Source organism: Triturus cristatus, chromosome 4_1 (genome assembly GCF_964204655.1).
Source record: "Triturus cristatus chromosome 4_1, aTriCri1.1, whole genome shotgun sequence".
Taxonomy (NCBI): domain Eukaryota; kingdom Metazoa; phylum Chordata; class Amphibia; order Caudata; family Salamandridae; genus Triturus; species Triturus cristatus.
In genome coordinates, this window is record NC_140585.1 from 462,820,401 (window position 1) to 462,844,902 (window position 24,502).

Genomic DNA, 24,502 nt, shown 5'->3' on the forward strand with positions numbered 1-24,502 from the left:
CTGTACATCCTAGGAAGGGCTTCCATTACAGCACATGAGGTGCACTGTTTTCTGCATATGGTTGGAACAATTTAGTGGATGCAGAAGCCAACTTGAAAATAAGGCTTTCCCTTCTAAAATACATTCTGCATTATAAGCAAATGCTTATTATAGGTTGGATCAAAAACTTGTTAAGCTCTATATTATTATTAAAGAAAGTTTTTTGATGAGGAAAAAGGATATATAAAATATTTTTCTTTCCATAAACCCCTAATACATATTATTCAGCACGGCATACTGTGTTTCGTTGTGAGCAATCCATTCACAGAGGGTGGGCATTAGGCATCTTCTTCTGTGTTGCTGGTTGTATGGAGCCACTGAAATACTTCATCACTGGTTGTATCTGCCTATGTTGTTCTTCAGTGTTGTTCATTGTATTTGCCTATGTGGTCCTTCAGTGCTGCTTTTTCTTTGTGGAATAATGATCCTCCTTAAATGTTGCTGGCTTGTGTGCCATTGTGGTCTTTCCTAGATTTGGTACTCTTATACAAACATTACATCCAGTATTGATAATATACGAATCTCCTTGTTCCTTAAATATGTTCAAAATTATATTTTAGCTATTTTCCAGTTCCATTCTCATAAAATTGCAGCGGTCCTTTTTTTGTCTCGGGAACCCTAAAAATATAGCCTGTAATAGTGCATGCTTCGGCTACTCGCTGTGGGATACCTCTTAACAGCATGTGGTACTGCAGGCTTGTGCACCTCACTAGCTGGGTTCTGACTTGACAGTGTAGCTTTTGGCCAGTGTTTTGGCACCATTCTTCTAAAAAAGAAAGAATTTACAATAAGCATCAGAGCAGTTTTTTTTAGCCTGTTACAAGGACTGTTCGGTGAAGGCGGAAGGTTGCTTGATTAAAAGGCATTACCATTCTGCATTAGAACTTGAAGGACGAACTTGACGTTAGGTAAGTAAATGTCCTACATGATTGTTCCATGTCTTATTTTTAAAGAACATATTTATTGGTTCAGAGAGAGGCCCCTACCAAGATGATCTTGTTTATAAATATTACCTTTCAATATTAGCAACAGCTTACTTTTCCTGGTGAGATGTCATCATTTTACCCAAGCTCCAGTTTGATTGCATTGGTCAGATAGACTGGTTTCTGCTCAAAGATGTTATGTGGCACAGTGCCAAGGCACTGATTGTATCCTCCATTGTGGATCACCAGTGCCACTGGTTGTATGTGCCAATACAGTACTTCTTCCACGATGCTGGTTCTATGTCGATTGTTGCCATTCTAAGTCTCTGGTTAATGCGCCTTTGTGGCAATTCTTTAGCGTATCAGGGGATGCTACCCCTCTAGTCATTCTATGTTACTGACTACACTAACACATGAGGATTGCATTTGTTCATGAATGTTTGTTTGCGCATGTGTAAGCACTTTAAAGCAAGACACTGCAATGCTTGCTCAACTAGTCAAATAGAGATTTTCCTTTTTTTTCATTTGTGAAGGAAAGATAAACATAGTACAGCGGTGGTGTGAGGTAGATGAGTGAATTTTCCGTCCATAGACAGATAAAGTAGATTTGCATGAGGCCACTTCTCACAAGAAATACAGAGTTGTGTCATAATGATTGCATGCCATCTTCGGAGGTTTAAAGTGCAAATGGAATTCCATATGATTTTTATCCAAAAAAAGAAGCCATTGTTTTCAATAGTCTGGTATAGCACAAGCTTAATTAGTGACTCTTGGTTACTGATGGATGTGCGTCAAAATGACTGAAAAAATAAAAGCTACAGAAACAGAATGGTGTTGTGATTCAGCATGATATACATATATTGAAGCAAGTAAGATTATTCAGGAGTCAGGCTGTTCCAAAATCTTGTTTTACACATTATCTAAAGCGATCAGCTTACTTTATTTGGGTAGAGTAATTCCCATAGACTCCGGGTTGGTAAAGTGAAATATGCCCATTCATCATCTGCTTTCCTTCCTCGACAACGTTTCCTAAAACACAAAGAGTAGACTTAAAATAAGTAAATAATGCATCCCTGAAAACAGATGTAAAATAATGTATATTATGTGCAAACTTATCCAAAAACGTCCAATACTTGGAGTGGAACGGAAAAAGCTTACGAAAAACACACACATGGTTTAAATGTAATGTAGTTAAAGTGCACACTTTTTCGGAAGCCTATAAAATGCTTGTTGTGCATTTCCTCCTCTTTTGCTTCAAACAAAACTTTCTCCAATATTTGATTATTTTAATTCCTCCTGTCACGAGTGATGTAATATGTGAGGTCATAAGCAGTGCACTGCGGGGGCGTCAGATATAGTTAGCTCAGATAACTAAAAACTGCAGAATTTCTATGTTTTTGTGTGTGCAAAATAAATCAGAACAAAATTGTAACGTCCATGTGAACTTTTTTTTTTTCTTCAGTGAATATATATATGTAGGTTAATTACATCACCATTGTATATTTTATTCCCTCTACTCTTTGAAAATGCAAAAATGCCGTATGCAAATAAGCACGACAAGCGCCACAATGAACAGACCAGTGCAGGAACAAATATAAGAAACATTTTGCATGGAGGATTACTACGCCACCATGATATGTCAGCATTTTTACTCATTCCCAAAAATGGACATAAATGTTGACCCCAAGCAGCCCATGCATGAGCATAATGTGAAACCTTTAATAAATCAGAAGACCACTGAGAATGTCTTGAACTCTGATTTTACATTATGCCTGTTAGAATGTACAATATTTTTACTTTACTGTGTAGGCTGTGCAATAAATCTCTAAAGGCTGAAATATGTTGACTCTGAGTTTACACAGACTAAGGGGAAGTTAGTGAATGTGCACAAGGAGGTAGAGATTTATTGCTCTACTAATTAGAGGTTTTCCAATGCCCTTAATAAAAACTCTATCCTCACAATAATGCGCTTGTAAATATAATCGATTTATGACTGAGCTTATGTATGTCAGCACAAAAAATAATTAGAAAATTGTAACAGTACATCTTTGACACTATCACATTGCATTTTTTACCAGGAGGTAAAAACAAATCAAAATGAATAAAGAAAATAAAATTAATCCTGTGTTTGTAAAGTGCGAACTACTCCCCTCAAAGGGTCTCAAGGCGCTGGTGGTCGTTAGGGAGATTAAGTGAGCTATTGCCCAGAGTCACATGGTGCTGAGCTGCCGTCAGGGATCGAACCGCTTCAGAGTCAGCTGCCCTGGCCACTGCGCCACACCTCTCCCGAGGGTCACTATTTTAAGTTCGAATGCGCTATTCTTTCACGTTTGAAAGTATTAGTGCAACACTGAAAGAATAGGAAACATTCCCAGTAGATTAAACCCATCATACCACCATCTCCCTCTACCCTTTATTTTTGTGCTCAGATCCTTCCGTGACTAAAATGTAGCAACATTAAGAGAAGTTACGAGAGTGGACAAAAGTAGAGAAAATGCAATACTAATTAATGGGAGTTAGTCCCTGGGTAGCAGGTGGGTTTTAACGCACACGTTAAGGGTCAACCCCGGAAGAGGCAGAGCAGAGTTAGAAGGCAGCACGTTGGTTGTGTTTCCTATTTCATAAAGCCCTACACTGTTAAGCCTGAGCAGATGTCCTTAAACCCATGGGAAGGGAATCTCATCCACAACATGAAAGAACTATGAAACCTCAGTGATTAAACAGAGTTGTGTTACAAGAACAAAAAAGGAAGCAACAACAATACCCCACACAAATCCAAGTACATCACTCTGCTCCAATGAGCGTCAACACGTTGATCAACCCTTGAATAGCACATGAAGGGGAATTCCATGCACTATTAATTCTTTAAAGAGAATACTTGGTGAAGAGATCTAAAAAATCTAAGACTCATCACCACTGACTCACTGATGTAGGGTGGAGAAGCAATAAGAAGCGGTAGGTAGGACCAGTCATATCAAATCAGGTTAAGGAAAAGATGGAACCAAAGGCGATTCATATGAACATTAGATCAAGAGAGGAAAGACCAATACTAGCAGTGGAAAGTGCTGAACATATGCGGAGTCTGTGGTGCCATAACCCATCAAAGGAGAGCATTTACCAGATAGTCGTCACGTATGTAAATTGGGAAAATTTCCTCAATGGGACAACCATTTTCAATTCCGTTCAGAAAATCAAACCCACAGCACAGAAACAAAAGATATCAAAAAAGGGCAGACTCTGCTTAAGTGCGCCAGTTTCATGTTGGCCATACTTAGGTCACTTATGAACTTTCTATAGGAAACAAAGTCAAAATAATCTGCAGATACCAGCTACCTGCAGCACACTGCATTAGGAAAAAATTAAGTAAACGCAAGGAAAATAGCCAAACCCCTGTCCAATAAATGAATTTATTTATGATTTTCATTAAAACGAAACCAGCATCTTCAAGACTTCTTTGGTGTACAATTGCCACTAGCTCCTGGTGAGCTGGTGTTGCATGTCCTTTGCGAAAGAGAACTGTGCGTTGTCAAACAAAACCTCCTGTTTTTCAGTAGGTACAGCATGGCAAGTGCATTGCAAAAGGTCTGCGTATTATAAAAACCTCATTTTTGGTCATGCATACATGGTGTGAAGTTTGTGGTACATTTAAAGGAAAAAAATGAATGATTGTTATGGCATCTTTTGGCATGATTTCCCCCGACTTTTTTGCCTCCTTATCTCTTATTTTTTACTTTGTGCCAAAGTTTACTTTTGCTGGCTTTAGGACCCTTTGCACTTTTTAACTGCTGGCCAGTGCTAAAGGCCATGTGCCCTGTGCCCAAAAATGTAATGGCATTCGGTTTCTCTGTGATTGGCATATTTGATTTACTAATAAGTCCCAAGTACAGTGCATTACATGTGCCCAGGGCCTGTAAATCAAATGCTACTAGTGGGTCTGCAGCTCTGATTGTGCCACCCACATGAGTAGCCCTTCAAACAGGTCACAGGCCTGCCACTGCAAAGCCCGTGTGAGTAGTTCTAAACTGCCATTTCGACCTGGCAAGTTCACCTACTTACCAGGCCCAAACCTGAACTTTTATTACAAATAAATATCCAGAGGTCATGCCATCTGTGGAGCTTTGTGACTCTTACAACTTTTTCAATGCGGACAGCGAGTCCTTCGACCTGGCTTAGATTGAGGCTGGGTTAGGGAAAATAGTGCCAGCCAAAGCAGGTGGACCAGATGGTCTGCCTGGTGACCTATTTCTCGCAGACATTCTGAAGTGGGCATGCTACATTCTCCTCCTCGTTAATGCTATTGCCAATGGCAGCCCAGTACCGGGGTCCTGGAAGGGCGTCGAGGTGGTCCAGATTGACAAAAAGGGCATCAGAGAAGACCCCTCAAACTCTAGACCAAATATTTTGATAAGTGCACTGCAGAAGGTCTTTGGTAGAGTCCTGTTGCAGAGGATTCAACTATAGGCAGAAGATGAAGCTATCCTCTTCAGTATGAGGATGGCTTTAGGGCTTGCACCGGAATGATCGACCAGGTCTTCAGGCTGCTTATCATTTGCTGAAAAACGGTGATAATCGGCAAGGGTAGTCTTTACCTTGCATTTATTGATCTAAAGACTGCCTCTGATTGACCTGGTCCCCAGAAGAAAGCTGTGGCACACACTTGGAGACATGGGTAATCCCCCTCTCATCTTCAATTTGTTGGTCCGGCTTCACAAAGTCAATTATGCTCAGGTGAGATGGGGGATACAAGGTCAGCTGACAGAGAGGATTCCGGTCAACAGGGGAGTCCTACAGGGTTGTGTTTATATGTGAACGGGGTGGTTAGTTTCCTGCAAGACGACGCAGCCAGTGCACCAACCCTGGCGGGCCACAAGGTACCGACCCTCGTTTGCGGACGATACCCTGCTGGTATCTAAGACTTAAGCAGGACTGCAAAAACTACTCAATAGATTTCAACTTTTCTGTGACTCCCGGGGACTGGTCATCAATTCCACCAAAACTAAGTTTATGACATTCAACCCCCATAAATCCTTTAGAAGCAATCTTATGCTGGGCGGAGCACTCCTGGAAAGAGTCGGCACCTTGGATTATCTTGGTGTCCGACTGATAAAATGTCATGGAGGCCCCACCTAGCAAAGATGCTCATGGGACATAAACGTGGGGCCGGAGCACTAAGAAAAGAACATCGTTCCTCACATAGTAGGGCAGTCGCACCGGCCCTCAGAGTCTATGACACCAAAGCATCTCTCCACGGAGCCGAGCTATGAGGGTTCGATAATGTTGATGAGATCTGTTGATCTGTAAATAAGTTCTTTAGGGACCTGGTGATGTTGCCTCGCAACATTCCTCTTACACCTTTAATGCTCAACATGGGCAGGCGGTCGATTGGAGATATAGCAAGATTACACCCACTGCTTTTTTGGGCTCCCATCAGGGAGACCCCCGAACTCTCCAAGTATGCAGAAGCCCTTACTGAGGTTATACAATTAGACACTGGCTGCAGAATTGGACGGATTTCTAACATTAGGAAAGCAAAGTCAGCCCTGGGTTTTCAAGGACATTGGGACAAGCAGGAACCACCAAGTAAAGAGGAGCTCAAACGGTCATACTGAGAATGGGTGGATCGTCGGGAAACCTGCAGACCCAATGTCGGCAGACTGACGGCAGACTTATCTACACAAGCAGACTAGATGCCTTGAGCCCTACTTAGACATAATCCAGGGCCTGAGGGACAGGATGCTGTATATTCAATTTAGGTTTGGCGCGCTCCCTGTCTGCGTGACAACAGTAAAATGGCACCCAACCATCCAGACACCAGGGGATTGTCCTTGCTGCAGAGCCCCGATGGAAAGTGTAGCACACGTTATGTTTGCTTGTCCGGCTTATAGCGTTCCAAGATCCAAATGGCTAAAACCAATTTGCCGACAACTGGGTACAGAGGACCATCGGGCTTCCCTGCACATTCTTAGGTCTGACCAAACAAAGGTGAAATGAATCGTTTTGATCTGAGCGCTATGGTTCGGCGCTCAGCCAGGGAATGGGGGCCTGGGCATGTTCTCCATGCATGCTGTAATGAAGCCTGCACGGAGAACATGCAAAGTGCGCATGAATGTTTGGCCAGCTCCAGAGGGACGGCCAAGCATTCCTGCGCATTTAGAGTGGGGCAAACCACTCCTCCCTGCCCTACTATGAGCAGAGCAGCTGGAAACAATAAAATGATAAGTTATTATCATTTTATTTTTCCTTTCGTCACACTGCTTTAAAGCAGTGGTGCAACACTTCTCCACCTTAGCGGGGAGCTGCCACTGATTACTTTCACTACTAGTACAGTGCCAAAATCATCACTGCTGGATTGTATTTTTTTTCCAAAACTCGTGGGCTATATATCTCGACTACTGGAGAAAGTGAACTGTCCTTAGTCTTGTTTATCATCATGAGGATCACCCTCGACTCTTGCTGGAGTGTTCGCTGCTCTATATGCAGATGCTAGGCTAGCTTGCTGGTGAGTCTGACCCTCAGAATTTCGAAATCTTTAACTTGTTCTAACACCTCGTTTTGTACCAATACACCACCTCCCGGAGGCACAGGGGTTGAAGGATAAAAATGTTGTCTTTTGTATATTTAGTTCCAGACCCCTTGCAAACCTGAAGGAGTTTTAGAGATGACAGATGAGTGCTGTTTGCAAATAATGTGGGAATTTTAGATGCCCCTATTTCTGGTGCATCATTACCTGGGACGTCTAAGTAGTTCACTAGACCGATTTTATATAGAGAGAAGAGAGTGGGGCTTATACACAGCCCTGTCGCACTCCCTTCTGAATTCCAAATTTTTTAGTTAGTTCTCTGTTTTGATCACACCTGACCTGGGCGTAGTTCACCTCATGCAGTCTTATAATGATTTATAAAATCCTATTGGTTACCACCAAATTTCCAAAAACTGTCCATAGCTTATGTCTGGGGATTGAATCGAATGCCAATTTCAGGTGTACAAAGACAATATATAGGTAGCCCCTCTATTAACACTGATTTTCAGTAGATTGTACACAAATTAAAAGTCTGGCCCATAGTCCTTATATTCTGGCTAAAGCCAACTTGGAAATCGAAGAGTAGATTATTCTCTTGGACCCAGTCAACAAGTTTCCTCAGAATTTGGCACCAAAAGAGTTTTTGCAACCCATCCATCAAGCTAGTTGGCCTTTAGTTACGTGGGTCATCCCAATTATCTTTCTTATATGTGGGTACTATCTCTGCTTGATGCCACGGCTTCAGTAGAGGCCCATCCTTTAAAATAGAGTTGGTTAAGAGATTTAGATAGGGATCACATATTATAGAATCCGCACCAAATAGGTCGCAAGGTATGCCGTCAGGGTCTGAGGTTTTCTTGGGACAAAGGCTGTCAGAGTTCCGAGAAACTCACTAAGCGATATTGCAAGGGAGTTTAACAATTCCTCATGATTTAGTGGACCTAAGAGGGTGATCTTGCCAGGCCTCCGTGTCAGAGTACAGCCCCTCAAAGTGATCGACCTACGTTTTGGGTTGGAGATAGAAGTCCAGGTTGGAGATAGAAGTCCACATCAGTAACTGCAAGTTTACTTCCATGGGTCACTACATTCCAAAAGGATTTGGTGCCCCTTGCTCTCACTGACGTGACCAGATCTTCCCATGCAACTGTCTCCCATTCGGATTAAGCATATTTGAGCTGGTTTTTATTCTCCTTTCTAGCTGATACAATTGTGTCCCTCTTATTTGAAAAAAGATTGTATTAGAGCGGTCTTGGCTAGTCTGCAGTGCTTGTTAAATCAGGGATATTTATTACTGCTTCTAGAGGACCTTTTACACACTTTATAAAAGAAAGCACCCAACTGGTCCAATAAATCATCGTGACGTTTAAGTTGATGCACTACACTATTCTCCTCAGCTTTGAAGCTTGCCATTAACTCAATAGAATCTGCAACCTTTCAATAAATCTGGGCCATCATGGTAGGGTCAAAGGAGACCAAAGGCCATTTTAGGGTTTGTTTATTATTTGCAAGAGTAATATCCCCCTGCTGCCTTGAAAGTTGCAATTTGGTTTCTGAACAGAGAGCCTTTTTTGTCAATTGGAGAGCATTGTGATCACTATCACTTCTAAAGATGATCCTTTTGTCCCTCGTATAAGGCCATATGTCCAGGGAAAGAAGGATAGAATCAATTCTACTTGATTGATTATATTGCTTAAACGTATTCCTACCTCCCATATATATCGGAAGTGGAACTCCTAAACTAAGGTCAATGTAAGGCCCAAAAGTTAAGTTGCTAAAACAGAGTGCCTCTTCAGTGACACTAGATCTAATTGTGGTATGCCTCATTTTCTGCTTCAGAGATACCAAAGTCTGTTTGCGCAGTCTCTCCTCCTTTTTAAGTTGAGCCTAGATAGAGCTTGCATTGTCGCTTAGCGACCTGTTGTATATGCTTTGTGGAGTTCCAAATCCACCCATTGTTTGTCTTTGCTTTTCAGTTGTCTATGTCAGTGTCCTTTAAAAATCCTTGCTTGCTAGTGGTCAGTTTTTCTCCTACGTTTCTTCCATGAAGCAGGGACTAAGTATTGTCTCATTATGCTATGGTTCTTCATCTGTTCTTTGGGGACTGTTTTGTTTCTTGGTTTCCTGCACTGTTACTGTTTGCCAGTGTTCAGCTTCAGCGCTATAGCTGCTTAAATTTAAATATAGTATTCCTCCCACCCAGCTACTCTTAATGCTACAATTGTGTTAATGGTGCCTCCCACGCCCTGCCTCCCGCTCGTTGGTTGTATTTTTTTAATTATTTTTTTTTTAACCTTTTTGCAATTTTTTGATGTCCATTGTCAGTTGGGCTTTTTTGTTAGGATATTTGTTTGCTCTTGGGCTTCTTTTTAAGAGGGATTGGGCCTGTTTCTTCCTTGCCTTGCAACGACCTCTTTCTTTTTCCAGCTTCCGGTGATGCGAAGCTGAATAAATAAATAGAATAATACTTTTGCCTAAGCCCCTTCGTGTGCATGTAACCCCCTGTGGCCCTGCCAAATAAGTTAAGGGGTGAAGAACAGTACCTGCCCCCTTGTGTATCTCACACATGCATCTCGCCTCACAGGAAGGCAGGGGAAGCAATACTCATGCACTGGTACCTAGTTTGCGCTAAGCAAATAGATGCATAAGATGTGATGTAGACGGTCATTCTGCACAACATCACCACTCAATGGGCATAATGCCGGCTGCCCGATCTCTCAGTGTGCCTCCCTCTAAAGTCTTCACATGCTCGTCACAGCTGCCCTGCCAGTGAACCTTCTCTTGTGGTCACTCTGCACAACATCACCACTGAACAGACATAATACCTGCTACTCCATCTTTCAGTCGGCCTCCCTGCAGTGCCTCCACCTGCTAGTCACTGCTGCACTGCCAGTGAGCCGCCCCTCGCGGTCATTCTGTACAACATCACCACTGAACGGGATAATAATGCTTGCTGTCCCATCTCTCAGTCTACCTCCCTGCAGTGCCTTCACATGTTTGTGACTGCTGCCCCACCTGTGAACCACCACTTTGTCGCGCAAGTGGGCTGCTGCTCTTGCCCCCCCCCTCCCCTTGGCCCCCACAACAGAACAGGCCACCACTCGTGCGGGTGAGAGCTGGTATTCTACCCTCCCTATTACTTCTATGTGCCCCATAATTTACCTGACACTATGTAATTTACGTTGTGGGGCGTGAATCTGGGAGTCAAAGGATCCGACCCAGATCTGACTCAATCTTAGCTGCAGAATCCAGCTAGATTACTCTTGATTCCAGGAGTGCTTGAGTATTTGTGAGGCAAGTATTCTGGGTATTGTTTTACCACGGTGTAATGGTATTTATGCAACAGCATCAAAGCTGTTCCAGCCTCCTTTTAGTCTGGACTGGCACAAGGAATTGATGGAGATACACATATAATTACTTATCGGTAATCTCATTACCCCAGTCCAGGTTCTCTTGCAGAAGGTGAAGACCCACAGACCTGGGAGCAGGTGTGGGCTGCAGACATCTGATGAGGGTCCCTAACTCTACGGCAAGCCACACTTACTGTCTTTACAGCTGAGGGCTCCAGACCCTGGCAGCACATCAAAACTACACAGTCATTAAAAAATGCAGTTGTGCTGAGAATGGCTGGAATTAAATGTTATTCTAGGCAGCCACGTTTGTGTTAAGCGCCTGTTTGCAGGACGAACAAGAAGGGTCTGTACATTTTGCAGTAGAATGCATATGCATTTCTCGCATCAAAAATACACTTTTCTAACAACGTAACCAGACTCCTGATTTTACAATACCCTTAGTCCAAATGTTATTGTTAAAACTTAAACAACAATAATACTGCGAAGATTTGTTTGGGCTGAGAGTGAGATATGGTAGTAAATTGTAAAACAAATGCTTAAAAATGTTTTTATACTGCATATGAGACGGTGAAATAAAAGTTTGCAAAGATGTCATATGCTCATTATCGCACTGGCCCTGCTCATGTGTTTGTGTCTCTTATCACAAGTTTTTCACACAGGTAAAAAGTATGCAGAATTTTGTCCTATTATGTGAAATGTAAAAAAAAATCACACATTACAGGAAAAAAATGAAGGTTACATCAGCATAAACCAATCGCTCAGGTCCAAGGAACACAGGTGTAAAGGCTGATGTGCTGTAATGACCAAGAATCCTTGGTGTTAATACACCCTTCCATAACCAACTCCTATACTAGTGCAGAGGGTTGCTAGTCTTACAGCTGATACTTTAGGCACACACGTACTGCCTAACTGGGAATGGTATTCCAGACAATGTTGTTATAATATCACTAATTGCACTTTCATGTTGGAGGTACACAACAGATAAGCACGATGGGAGCTGATGGTTTTGATAAAATGATCATCACTAGTATTGGTAACTAAAGAGCTGTAGCATTGCTTTGGTAATATCTAATGAATGATGCAAAAGTGGGAAGTCCTAGAAAGTGAAATAGTAGCTATCCACACGGTTCCACATCACACATTTCCAACCAACACCACATAATTCGACTTCAAACCACATAATTCAATTCAACTCCACAATTATCCAATCCTCATCACAGAATTCCACATCATGCCACAAACTTCAACAGCAAACCACATAATTAACCTTCACTACATACCACTCCACAACACAAAATACCATTCCACATAATTACACTCCAAAACACACAATAACACCTCACCTAATTCAATTGCAATCAATACCACAAAATTACTAACCACATAATTCCACTGCACACCATGCCACATAAATTCCACAACACACTACACAACTTTTCCCACCCAGCCCACATAATTCCACAACACACCACATACATCATACATACACTCCGTAACACATAGGTAAAAATATAATTTACACCAATAGCTCTAACTCAAGCAAATGCGAAACCTGTTGCATTTCCAATGCTTGTTTATTTTTCATTTCAATGTTCTCACTTTCTTTTTCCTTTAGGTTTAAGTAATGCCTTAATACCTCACGTTTTGCTCTATCCCATCCACTTTCTCTAATTTTACCACTCTATGGGCCAGATGTATTAAGGGTTTTCCCGTTCGCAAACGGGCTGATTCGCAGAATCTGCCCGTATGCGAATAGGAAAAAGCCTTTTGGGATATATCATCCCAAATGGCCATCTCAAAATAAGGAATAGCAAAATTAGCAATTCCCTATTTTACGAATGCATTTAAGGAATCGCAAGTTTAGTTTCCTTAAATACAATTTTAGAAGAGCCATGTGGCGCACATACAGGGGCATGTATGTGCGCCACATGTGCACACATGCATCTTTCAGGGGTGCAACAGGGTGTCCTTTTGGGACCCTTGAAATTGTGCATGCAATTCCCATTCATTTCTATGGGCCTTTTGGCCCACAGAAATGAATGGGAAGACATTCCTTATTTGCGACTCGCAATTTGCGACTCGCAAATAAGGAATGCGTAGAAATCGTTATTTTGATTGCAAAACCTACATGCATTGCATTTTGCGAGTCCTTAATAGGCAATCGGTAAAATTCGCTATTAAGGACTCGCAAAATACAATGTTGATACATCTGCCCCTATGTATCCTATGTTCAGAATAATTTTTCCGCAAGTGTTTGAGGAGGTTTATGTGGAACTGACTGTTTAAAAGTGTTGATTTCTAAATGAATTTCTCAATGGTCTTTTAATACTCCTCTTGCAAAGCTGCCTAAAGCCAAACCCAGTCCTCACAAAACCCCATAGAGATAAGAGAACCGCGCTCCGGTCAGATTAAATGATGTATAGATGAGCGCTGGTGTTCTGCCTCTTGCTTGAATTACCGATGTGTAAGGAACTAGAACAGCCAGGCGCCTGCGCAATCAGCCCTGTCTCGGAGCCCTATTCCCTCAAGCCGCTGCATGCACCGCATGTGTGTGGAAGGCAAATGTATGGTGTCATTCATTCGTACCTTTCTGTGGTCCAAATGCCATGATGCTCTGGGTGTGAGGCGAGTCTGAGGGGCAGGATTATGCGAGGAAACTATAACATAAACGTAGACTTCTACCCGAGCGGCTGTGGATTCCCCTCCTGCGTGCTGTGCCAAGTCAACATCCCTAAACGAGCACGTCACACACGTGGCACAGTGCGCACTAATGAGACCCTCTGCAGCGCACGCATCCTGACCGCACAAGTCCGCTAACTATTAAAGACATTAAGTCGTCGTGAGCCTCAGTCTATTAATACCTGGGCTGACAACGTAAGCTTCCTTTCAGACATAATTAAGAGGTCAGAGGCTCGCGGGGCCAAGTGCAAATCGAGGCACGTCTTCCAACTTCGAATGTACTTCCACAGATTAGAGTACTTTCGCATCTATTGTGCACAAAAATCATAAATATTGTATTGCCCTTTATATTTTATGTTCAGTTTTCTACATCACGTCCCGCCTTCAATGTAAACCATAAAGTTGGGGATCTCCAAACCATGCTGCTGGGTGCTTGTTAAACAGCAGTGTCTGGTGAGATGCGCGTGCACGCACCTTCAAATAGCACATTTACAAATCATCCTACCGAGGTCGATAAAATAAGCCCAATTACGTGGGTATTAAACGTGTTATTTGCAGCGATATGCAAGCACTGATGTAAAGTAGTAAGTGCCACTAACAAAAGGTTTAGTCTTCTGTCAGTCGCTGTATCAACAGCTTGCCACAAATGAGACAGAAATCTTTCGAATTCCTCTCTGTAGCACCGAATATCTATCTATGACAGCGTGCACGTGTGGCATCCAAGTACGGTTCGATTGGGCATGCCAAGATACTCCTACAAGGAAATACAGAAGCGCGTTTGGCACTGGAAACGGTGCTGCCATCAGCCTGCCAGCCTTTCCTCACTAAAAACCTTGTTTATATTCACGAAGTAATAACTTGTTATTTCCGACAGGAAATCACCCGGAGCTGCACCTTCCTACCTCCGTTTACGGGTTGGTGACTCGGGTTGCTGGCCCTGCCGCAGTGTTTATAAAACGCACCACCACTCGGGCTCAGACTGCAATCAGACGTCAGCAAGCCAACCTGTCATTACCGCGTTATCTGTGAAACCCTTGAAAAGCGCCAGATTGGCACTGCCATTAAACATCGCTTTAACCCATGAATCTCTGCCAAGCCTAGAATGCTTTCCTGACTGTAAAACAGGATGGGAGCCAGAGCCAGTCAATGCCTGTATTGTTGTTCTCCACGAGTGACGCACGTGCCATCGTTTGGGTTTTTGCTTTGTTTATGCTTATATTAGTGCATCGCTCTTTAAATTACATTTCAAACTAGGTGCAATTCGCATCACCCCAGGGAACAGTGGCGGACAACGCTTTACGCCCGTCTTTCAATACAGAGTATCAGTTTGCAAAATCTGATAATACAAAAATAATTGCGCTATAGTCATTCTTGGCTGTTGTACAGGCCTTTTCGAAACCATTGGAATAGAAATTAAATTATAGTCGTTAGCTGGCTATTACATCAGGTATGAAAGCGCAGATTGAGGTCTAATTGTGAAATTGTTAAACACCCTCTGCAGATGCCAGATGTCCTCCGAATGGCTGGTACATTTTCACTAAAACTCTAAATGAGAGATAGAGGAGTTGGGGTCAAGTAAGTGTTGGACCTGGCCCCCTATGCAGGGTCATCCATAAACTTTTTGGCTTTACCCTCCACTTTTTGTTGAATTCGTTTTTGCTGGTCTTATGATGCTGTGGACTTTACCACTGCTTACCGTTGCTAAAGTGCTCTCCCCTTAAAACATTGCAGAATTGACTTACACTCAATTACCATATTTAATTTACTTTTAAGTCCCTAGTAAAGTGCTGCTACATGTGACCAGGGCCTGTAAATTTAACGCTAGCAGTGGGCCTGCAGCACTGATTGTACCACCCACTTAAGAACCACTTCAAACCTGTCTCTAGCCCCTCATTGTAGCAGGACATGTACCTTTAAGTTCTACATGTCCTGGTAGTGAAAAACGCTTACATTTGTTTTTTCACTACAGCAAGGTCTAACTTTCCGATATGATAAAATTGGAGTCAACTTATTAAATTATATAAGTGCAATTTCCAAATGAGAACAGGTAACCAGTTCATGTTTTGGATCTGTGGGTTTGGAGTTTAGAAATCTAATTTATGGTGAAGTCTGATTTTAAATTATAATTTTGAAAAATGCCATTTTTAGAAAGCTGGTATTTTCTTGTCTTAGCTATTTGGTGCCTGTAGCCTGTACCTCGGTCACATGACTTGAAGCCAACAACTCAGCTTTGCATATCCCTCCTAGACAGCCACACACAATAGGGGGCTTATGTGTGCCTGGATGGGCCATCACTGTCAAAATGGGTGGCAGGAGTTAGGCACAGCCCACCCCCCTTTACACTGGAATAGGCTGTGGCCTGCCTCCAAACAAAGGGCTGCATAACTCCTGTAGTTAGCTTGGAGTCAGGACTGGGGAGGTAGGATGCCTGGGGATTTCAAAGCTTCTACCCCACTTCAAAGGCGCAACGGGGTATAAATACTGGACCTCAGACACCAACTTGCCATTGCACTTCTGGACATGTGTGCTACTCTGCTGGAGTGTTGCTCTGAAAGAAGCACTGTCCTGCTGGGCTGACCTTTTGACTGGGTGAGAAGCGAACTCGACATGCAACGTCATCCTAGAACCCAGGACACCAGAGTGACTCCAATGGCTAGTCTGCCGGTCTCCTGTTCTGAGCCTCAGGGACAGAATGGCTTCCCAACATCTTGCATCAGCCCCTGCACCCTGCTGCAGTGAGTTCCTGACCCCCTCAGGCCCTGGACCCTTGGTGCAGCTCAGTGTTAGACCTGTCATCCTTAGGGTGTTCTTTCCCCAGACTTTTTGCCTCCATGTTTGGCCGATTGTTTTTGTTGGCCTTTGGACACTGAATACTTTACCACAACTAACCAGTGCTAAAGTGCATGTGTTCCTCCCCTAAACATGATGACCTTGGTGTATTACCGATTGGCATATCTGTTGTACTGGTAAATCCCTTGTAAAATAATATACCATAAGCCCAAGGTCTGTACTTCAAATGCATCTAGTGGGCCTGGAGCACTAATTGTGCCCCCCACATAAGTAGCCTTTCAAACCTGTCTCAGGCCTGCCACTGCAGTGCCTGTGTGTGCGCAGTGTACTGCTACTTTGACTTGGCATTTAAAACTACTTGACAAGCCTCAAACACCCCTTTTATTACATATAAAGCAACACTAAGATAGGCCTTAAGGAACCCTAAGTGCATGGTGCTATGTATATAAAAGATAGGATATGTACTTATATGTTTTACATGTCCTGGTAGTGACAACAGCATATTTTATTTTTCAGTACTGTGAGGCCTACTCCTCTCGTAGGCTAGCATTAGGAATTCCTAACCACACTTTTAAGCTTTAATTCCTGATTAGAGAGGAGTAGTTTTTCCTGTTTCATATGTTTGGAATGGTAATGATAAATCCTCCTTACTGATGAAGTGGGATTCAACATTACTGTTTTAGAAATGCCACTTTTATAAAGTAACATTTCTCTGCACTTACTGCTCTGTGTGCCTGACAGCCTGCCTCTAATACACGTCTGAAATGGGTGACAGCTACACTTTGTGCATTCCCCCGAGATAGCCACAGCACAAAAAGGATTGGTGTCCAAGTAACTATCTACATACATCTGCATTCTGATGGAAGGGAGGGGTAACACCACTTAAATAGGCAGTGCCCGGTTTCCACACAAAGTAATGATTACACTCCCCCTCACCCACCCCAACATAGCCTAGCAGACAGGACTGGGTTAAAAGGGATACTCGTGCACTTCAGAGAGCTGCTTTGAAGTAACCCCCCCCTCAACAAAGGAACTTTTGGGTATAAATACTGGAACTCTGACCCCTTAAAATCAGACACTACGGGGCTTGTAACTGAGGCTCTGCCAGAAGAACTGCTGTGCTGCTAAAAGGGCTCAACTAGACTACTAATCTGGTATGCCTGCTTTTCTGTTTGTTGCCCTGGTAATTTCTGCTGTCTGACTCTGCTGAAGGAGAGCTGGACTCTGCCTTCACTTCAAGTGATCTCAAAGGGCTTGTTGGTTTGCTCCCTGTTGCTTGAGATACAGGGATATCAAAGTCTCTCCCCATGTCCTGTGCTTGGCTCACTGGTAGTGGCCCAGATACTTGCAACATGGATTTTGATGAATCTCCTGTCTGTGTGTAACAGAAACGGTGCATCGACCCGGTTTTGGGAGTAAAATCGGCACATAGCATTGGAACAAGCATTTTGCCTCCAGAGATCGATGCATTCAACAGCAAATCACCGCCACTGTAGCTTGGTGAGATTGACACATTGCCTCGACAGAATTGGGGAATCCGACTCATTGCTTGATGGCTCTCGACTCCGGCAACCGTCTTTGGAACTGACTTCACTGCGTGGAGAAGATCAACGCATCTCGTTGTTAGCGACCAGGAAATGTGCTTTGTTCACCGGGGCCTGTGTGGGTCCTGTAGACTGTCAGTGCTCCATCGCGGCGACCTCAACTTTGACTTTGCCCCGGTCCATTCCTGATCCAAGGTCACATTTTTTGTGTTACTAATATCTAAGTGCTTTACTACATTTATTCCCTTAAAATTCAATATCGCTACTTCTATACATTCGAGGTTTGTCGTTTTGGTCTTGTTTTGTTCAGAATATTTTCTTTCCTACACCTGTATGGAGTCTTTTTCAGCGGCAGCCAGCATGGATCGAGGTAAGGGCGTGAGGGGAGGGGGACGTGGGGAGATGCGAGTATTAAAAAAATAAAAGAAAAAAAATTACCTTCTCTCTGCATCTCTCCTCCGTAGTACCTCACTCAGCCTGAACAGGAAGCACACCCAGGCTCCCAGTCAGGCAATCACAATGCTGCCTTTTCAGCATTGTGATTGGTCTGAGTGCCGTGGTTCAGTGCTCAGATGCTGACTGAGTGCCTGGGCACGGTCTCCACGCAGGCTGTAACGCAGCATGCATGGAGAACATGCAAAGTGCGCATGACTGTTTGGCCAGCCCCAGAGAGCCAGCCAAACAGTCACTGCGCACTTCACATTGCGCACTTCACATTGCGCACTTCACATTGCGCACTTCACATTGCGCACTTCACATTGCGCACTTCACATTGCGCACTTCACATTGCTACCACTCCTCCCCTGCTCTGTGAGCAGAGCAGACCAGCAAAGCTGGCGCAGTAGGACAAAGTAAAATGATAATAAAGCAAATTATTATAATTTTTTCCCTTTATTTCAGTGCAAAAAAGTAGTGGGGCAATACTCCTCCGACTTAGCGGAGGAGCCGCCATTGGCCTTTTTGTAGATTATTCATTGTGTTACTGTGTGTGTTGCACACATACTTTACAAATTGCCTCTTTAAATAAGCCTGACTGCTCTGTGCTAAACAACCAGAGAGTGAGCACAGGCTATCTTTTAGTGCATGCCTAGCGTACCCTAACTAGAGCGGTGGTTCTTGCCTGGCCAGTCAACAAGGAATCCCATTTATAACACTCACGGACCTGAAATCAAGCTTTTTGGCAGTTCACAACCGCAAACAGGCCCGTTCTCACAAAGACCTCACCTCCTTAACCGCGATTCAGCATTATGAAGCTCAGTTAGCCTGCCTATTCACAGTCCAGCATCGACCACCAACGTGAAGCTCCTGCAACACCCATCCATGATACCAGCCGGCTCTTCGCGCTATACAGACAGCATCCTATGATGGTTTCTCTACTCTTCGCAGCCCTCTTCTATGCAAATGGGACTCTAGGCAGGGACTTGTGATGGTAAACTTCAGTGAGCCTAACCTGGTGACTGTATTCAATTTGTGCCCTATCGCAGTCGCCTGAAAGAGCGAGTTGGACCTGGTGCAGTGAGACCAGATATCCCAAGTTAGTCCTTGGTGTTTATTGGCACCACTTGTGCTTCAATCTATAAAAATGTAATAACTCCGGTTCTACGGATTGGATTTTTGTTGTTGTGATTTTGTTATATTTATTACATTCTGCTTTATTATTCTAAACTGGTGTGGGATCCTTTTGTGGAGTGTTTTTACTGTGTTACTGTTTGAAGTGTTGCACAAATACTTTACACATTGCCTCAAAGTTAAGTCTGACTGCTCGGTGCAAAGCTACCAGGGGGTTGAGCACAGGTTAATTTTGGGTTTCCTTGTGTCTTACCACGGCAAGAATTGTGGCTGTTGCCTGACCAGGGCTCACACCCCAGTCAACCAGTAACCCATTTTCTTACACTAAGGGGCTATTACGATGTAGTCCGGAAAAAAGTCTGACCAAATCGGTTTTGGAATGCTTTCCGACTGACTCAGGTTTGGGGAGTCCGACCGACCGATTACGATGTGTCCAAAAACAGTTTGGTTGGACTCCCATTGACTTACATAGGAGCCTGTGTTCTGACCGACTACACATGCTCTCATTGAAGAAAGGGGTGGTTGGGGAAAATCGTGCATCCTGTGGCGGGCACCCCATGGTGCCTGTCATACTGTGCATGCATGGAAAGGGGAGACCCATGGGTACCCCCACGGGCCAGATTCGGAGACCTGCAATTGAAGGGGGGGGCCTACTATGGGTCACAAAAGTCAGATTCCAACAGCCGATCAGTGTCGGAACAACCAATTTGAAAAGGCTGTCTGAATCGGACATCCTAATCGCTCATTCGGAAAAGCGGTTCATATACCGCTACGATTCGGCTCCGACCGACTCGGTTACTACAAATGCCATTCGGAATAGAGTTGGACAGTTAGAATAGTTTTCGGACCTCCTAATCAGTCGTTTGGACATGTTTCCGAGTTGGTCAGAAACAAGGTGTACAAATCGGATTAAAAAGAATCAAATGCCATTCAGAGCCTTTCCAAACAACATCGTAATCGACCCCAAAGTGTTTGTGGGAACAGGGGTGTTGGCTCCTTGGAATGTCCAGTTACTATATATGATTCGCAACAGCCAGTATTGTTTGGCAGGTTTAATAAATTGTTGTCCGGATGCTGCTCTGCCAACCAGCACCACAGATGCATTGCTTAATGTACTGCTCAGTTAAAAATACAGTGAATGAATGTTTTCATTAGCAGGGCGTAGGTTACATGGCAGGAACATTTGGTTGAAACCTTGAACATGAAATTGCTCACAATTTCATTTTCTGACCATAATATTGTTCAACCACGAAATTTGAAATTGAAACCTTGGCTTCAAAAAGTGGTGAGGATGAGGGAAGGATGCTCGTAGCTCACAAAAGTATACAAATACATGTTGTATAGGTAGATTATTTACATAACTATTAGTTAAGGAATGTGGGGGCGGAAGGAGGACTAATTGAAAAAACTCGGATCAAAGCAGTGGCTATGCACAAAGTTCTTGGCGACTTGAAACTTAAATTAGTGCTGGGCCAGAGCCACTAGTGTGGTACAGATGGTGCCCCAAAAACAGGTGCATCTTGTACACTTTGTCTAAATTGTAGGAAGCCATTGGCAATATTGAGTTACAGAGTCTATGTGCTTAGAATGAGAAGCACCTCAGTTGGTTCCTGTTAAGGTGCCAACCCGAGATTTTGAGTTTCCATGAGGTAAGCTGGGGATTTTGTTATATCGATGCAATATTATTTTCAAGTAATGAGGATCCCTGTAGAGCGACACCACTTCAGATTGCTCAGGTTAGGGTGATCATTTTTATGTTGTCCTTTGGTGGTATATGCTGCAACAAACTGAATAAATTTGACTGGGCTATAGTCCACTTTGGGAAGCATGAACCGTTTACTACAGCTGTGCAAGTGACATGATGTGTGGTTGGTAGAGAGAAATGTACATATAAAATGGTGTGAATCAAACTTATACAACAAGGGCAGTTGGAACCAAGCATGTATTAAATAGTTGATGGCAGTCAATGTGGAAGCCAAATAATTTATAGTAAGGATTGATTGTGGTGGGAAGCCTTCAAGGTACATACCTGTGAGGTACTGTTGGACGTTGGCTAGGAAGTTGGTAGTGGGGAACATCAACTCAATTATCATGAAGTTGAGTTTTAGATCTACATTGGAAATTCAGAACTGGATAAATCAGAGGCTTGACCTGAGTGGGTGGTTTTTGAAGTTTGATGATACTCATACATATTCATATTGTTTGCTAACTTCTACATAATAGTGGCTACAGATTTCCTTTCTAGCCATGAGTAAGAGGATAAGGTCCAGGTGGCAGATGGACCGACCACTTCTCAAATCAACAATGGGTAATTGCCATCATAAAATGGATACAAGAATTCTTTAAGGACAATAAGGGAACAGCGGGACTGTTTTAGTCTTGGGGGGCCTTTGAGGCCTCAGCCCTTGGGCAGATGATGGCCTTTATGGCCGCGCAGTCTAAACACCGAAGGGCTCTCATAGCCGAACTTCAGTTGGCAGTTGAAACTGCGTTGCTGCAGAAGAATGCTGCTTTAAGGGGAAAAGAGGCAGCTGGGAGACAGCTGGATAAAGCAAAACAGGAGTTATGAGAATTCTTCACCATAGAAGAAATTACCAGCTCTCGGACATTCCAGCAGCAAGTCTATGAAGAGAGCCAAATGGTAGGCAAACTGTTAGCCTGGTCAAATAAAGTGAAACAGGAAACAGCATTAATTTCAGAAGTGGTGAAACCAGGTACAAAAGCCCTGGTGATTGACAAGGAAAGGATTGCCCAAGTGTTTTTAGAGCACTATGAGCAGTTATAAGCTACCAAATATATGTGGATGCAAGAGGCTATTCAACAATATTTTAACAACATTAACCTCCTGCATTTATCGAATACCCAGGCAGAGGCGATTCAAGTAGATATTACACTAGCTAAAATTCAGTTAGCCCTTGCCACAATGTCGGGAGGAAAAGCAGGTGGAAATGATGTGTTGTCAATAGAATTTTACAAGGTGTTTTCCGAGGAATTATCACCCCTTTTTGGTTGAGCTTTTTAATTATGTGAAATTGGGTGGTGTTGTTCCCACAGCTTTTAAAGAAACAATTGTCAGTTTTGTAAGGAAGGGTAAATACCAGGGAGACATCAATTTATACAGATCAGTCTACTCAACTCGGACTATAAAATTTTTATGAAAACCTGGGCACGACGCTTCACTCCTTTGGCACAAAAAGTGATTCATAAGGATCAGACAGGGTTTGTGGCAGGGAGATTAATGTCTACAAATACAGGGTTTTTAGTCCAGGCACTTGATTTTTTAATATCAATCAATCTTCAGCACTTATTATGATGGTTGACACAGAGAAAGCATTTGATTTGGTGAATTGGAATGCTCTCTTTTATGGTCTGGGAAGGAATGAGATTCCCTCCCAGATAATAAATAGGTTATGTAATATTTATCAAGGGGCACAGGCACAACTCTAACCTGGCTAGTATAGTCCACATTAACCGGGGGACCAGGCAAGGGTGCCCCCTGTCCCCCGTGCTCTTCACCTTTTTTTTTTTTTTTTAAATCGAATCCCTGGCCACTAGAATTTGTAGTAAAGTGGCAATAAAAGCAAAATACTAGGAATGGCCAAACTAAAGCTGATCGCGGATGACATTATCCTGGAGCTTAGTCCAGGAAGACAGAACGTGGAATTAACATGAGCAGAATTTGAACAATTTGAATTAATTGGAGGGTATAAAATTAATCGTAACAAGACTGAAATTTAAACAATTAATTGCACAAGTAATTTTCTCCCTGACATTCCTAAATGCCTAGCCCTTACTTCTAATCCAATCTGATACTTAGGGATATACGTTACTAACCAGTATACTGAAATTTTTACACTGAACTACGAAACTATACAAAAAAAAAAAAAAGCTGCTAGAGGAGAGGTCGTTATTACCAGTCAAATTGATTGTCCGTGTTGCCCTTACAAAAATGTCCATCTTACCCTACTTGTTTTTCGTTTTTACAAATGTCCCTATAAAAATCAATATGACCCATTTTAAAGAGTTGGAAATGATTTTTTTTAAGTTTGTCTGGAGTGAGAAGGCACCGAGGGTAAAACTCTTGGTGCTCCATCTTGATATTAATCTGGGCGGGATCGCACTTCCTCAAGTTCGTACATATTATGAACCAGCTTTTTTAGACCGAATAGTCCGCTTAGTTGACAGCAAGGGATCAGTTGATAATGTCTTTTTGGACAAAATGGTCCTGGAAGCTGGATCGCAGATTCCGGTATTCCTAAACACAGCTAAACTCCCCCAAAAAACTAGGAACAAGACTTTGCTGGAATATACTTTTAGACTCCAGACTTTTTACTCCAAGCAGGCTTGTTCCACACGGTTTTATTATTTAAAACTAGCAGAATGTAAAAGTGTGGGCCTCCAAATACAGAGCACCCATTTAATGTTTTGGAACACCTGTGGCTTTAAGGAGCTAAGGCACTTTTTAGTTGGTGGCAGAGGTATAACTTGTCAAAAGATCCAAGCCAGGTGTGGGAACCGGAGAAAGCTTTTTTTCTTTGGAAATATTCAGATTTCACATCTGATAAATAAGTACGGTCTCCCATCTAGTTCTGGCCCAACTACATTAATGGAGACTCTATACGAAGCAAAGCTAAGAGGGGTGAGAAATTAGTATTGTTTTCTACGGTCCCAAGGCAAATCAATGGTGGTTAATAAATTCTTAGAAAAAGTGACCCAGGAGACACAATGTACTCTCTCAAATTATGACTGGCAAGCCATTTCGCAACTGGGTAGCAAGGCCTTAAGAGCGGACGATTGAAAAATAATTGCTTTTTTGGCACATTGGATGGCGTACTATACCCCCAAAGCTAGATACGTCCGGATTTGAGAATAGATGTTTTCGCTGCCAATTTATGGGCGAGGGAGGCTGGCTGCATACTTTTTTCACCTGCCCAAAGCTAGGAAATTTTTGGGAAAGGATCTTTTCAGCTCTAAGCCGCAGATTACAGAAAAGACTGGATCCTGAGGTAACTGTAGCACTTTTTGGTAAAGCTACCCAGAGGCAAAACCTATTAACGTCAAGAGGGGAGAAGTAATTTATAGCAATTG

At 42.9% G+C, this 24,502-nt stretch overlaps 1 protein-coding gene across 20 annotated transcripts in view; it reads right to left on the reverse strand.

Annotated features, from left to right (window-relative positions):
- EPS8 (EGFR pathway substrate 8, signaling adaptor) overlaps positions 1-24,502 on the reverse strand; it is an 861,544-nt gene that overhangs the window by 389,175 nt on the left and 447,867 nt on the right. For all 20 annotated transcript variants that reach the window (XM_085652654.1, XM_085652642.1, XM_085652660.1 and 17 more), the window contains one exon: positions 1,901-1,991. In XM_085652654.1, the coding sequence (XP_085508780.1) occupies positions 1,901-1,965 (65 nt within the window). In that variant the 5' untranslated portion in view covers positions 1,966-1,991. The remainder of the gene's footprint in view (positions 1-1,900; positions 1,992-24,502) is intronic.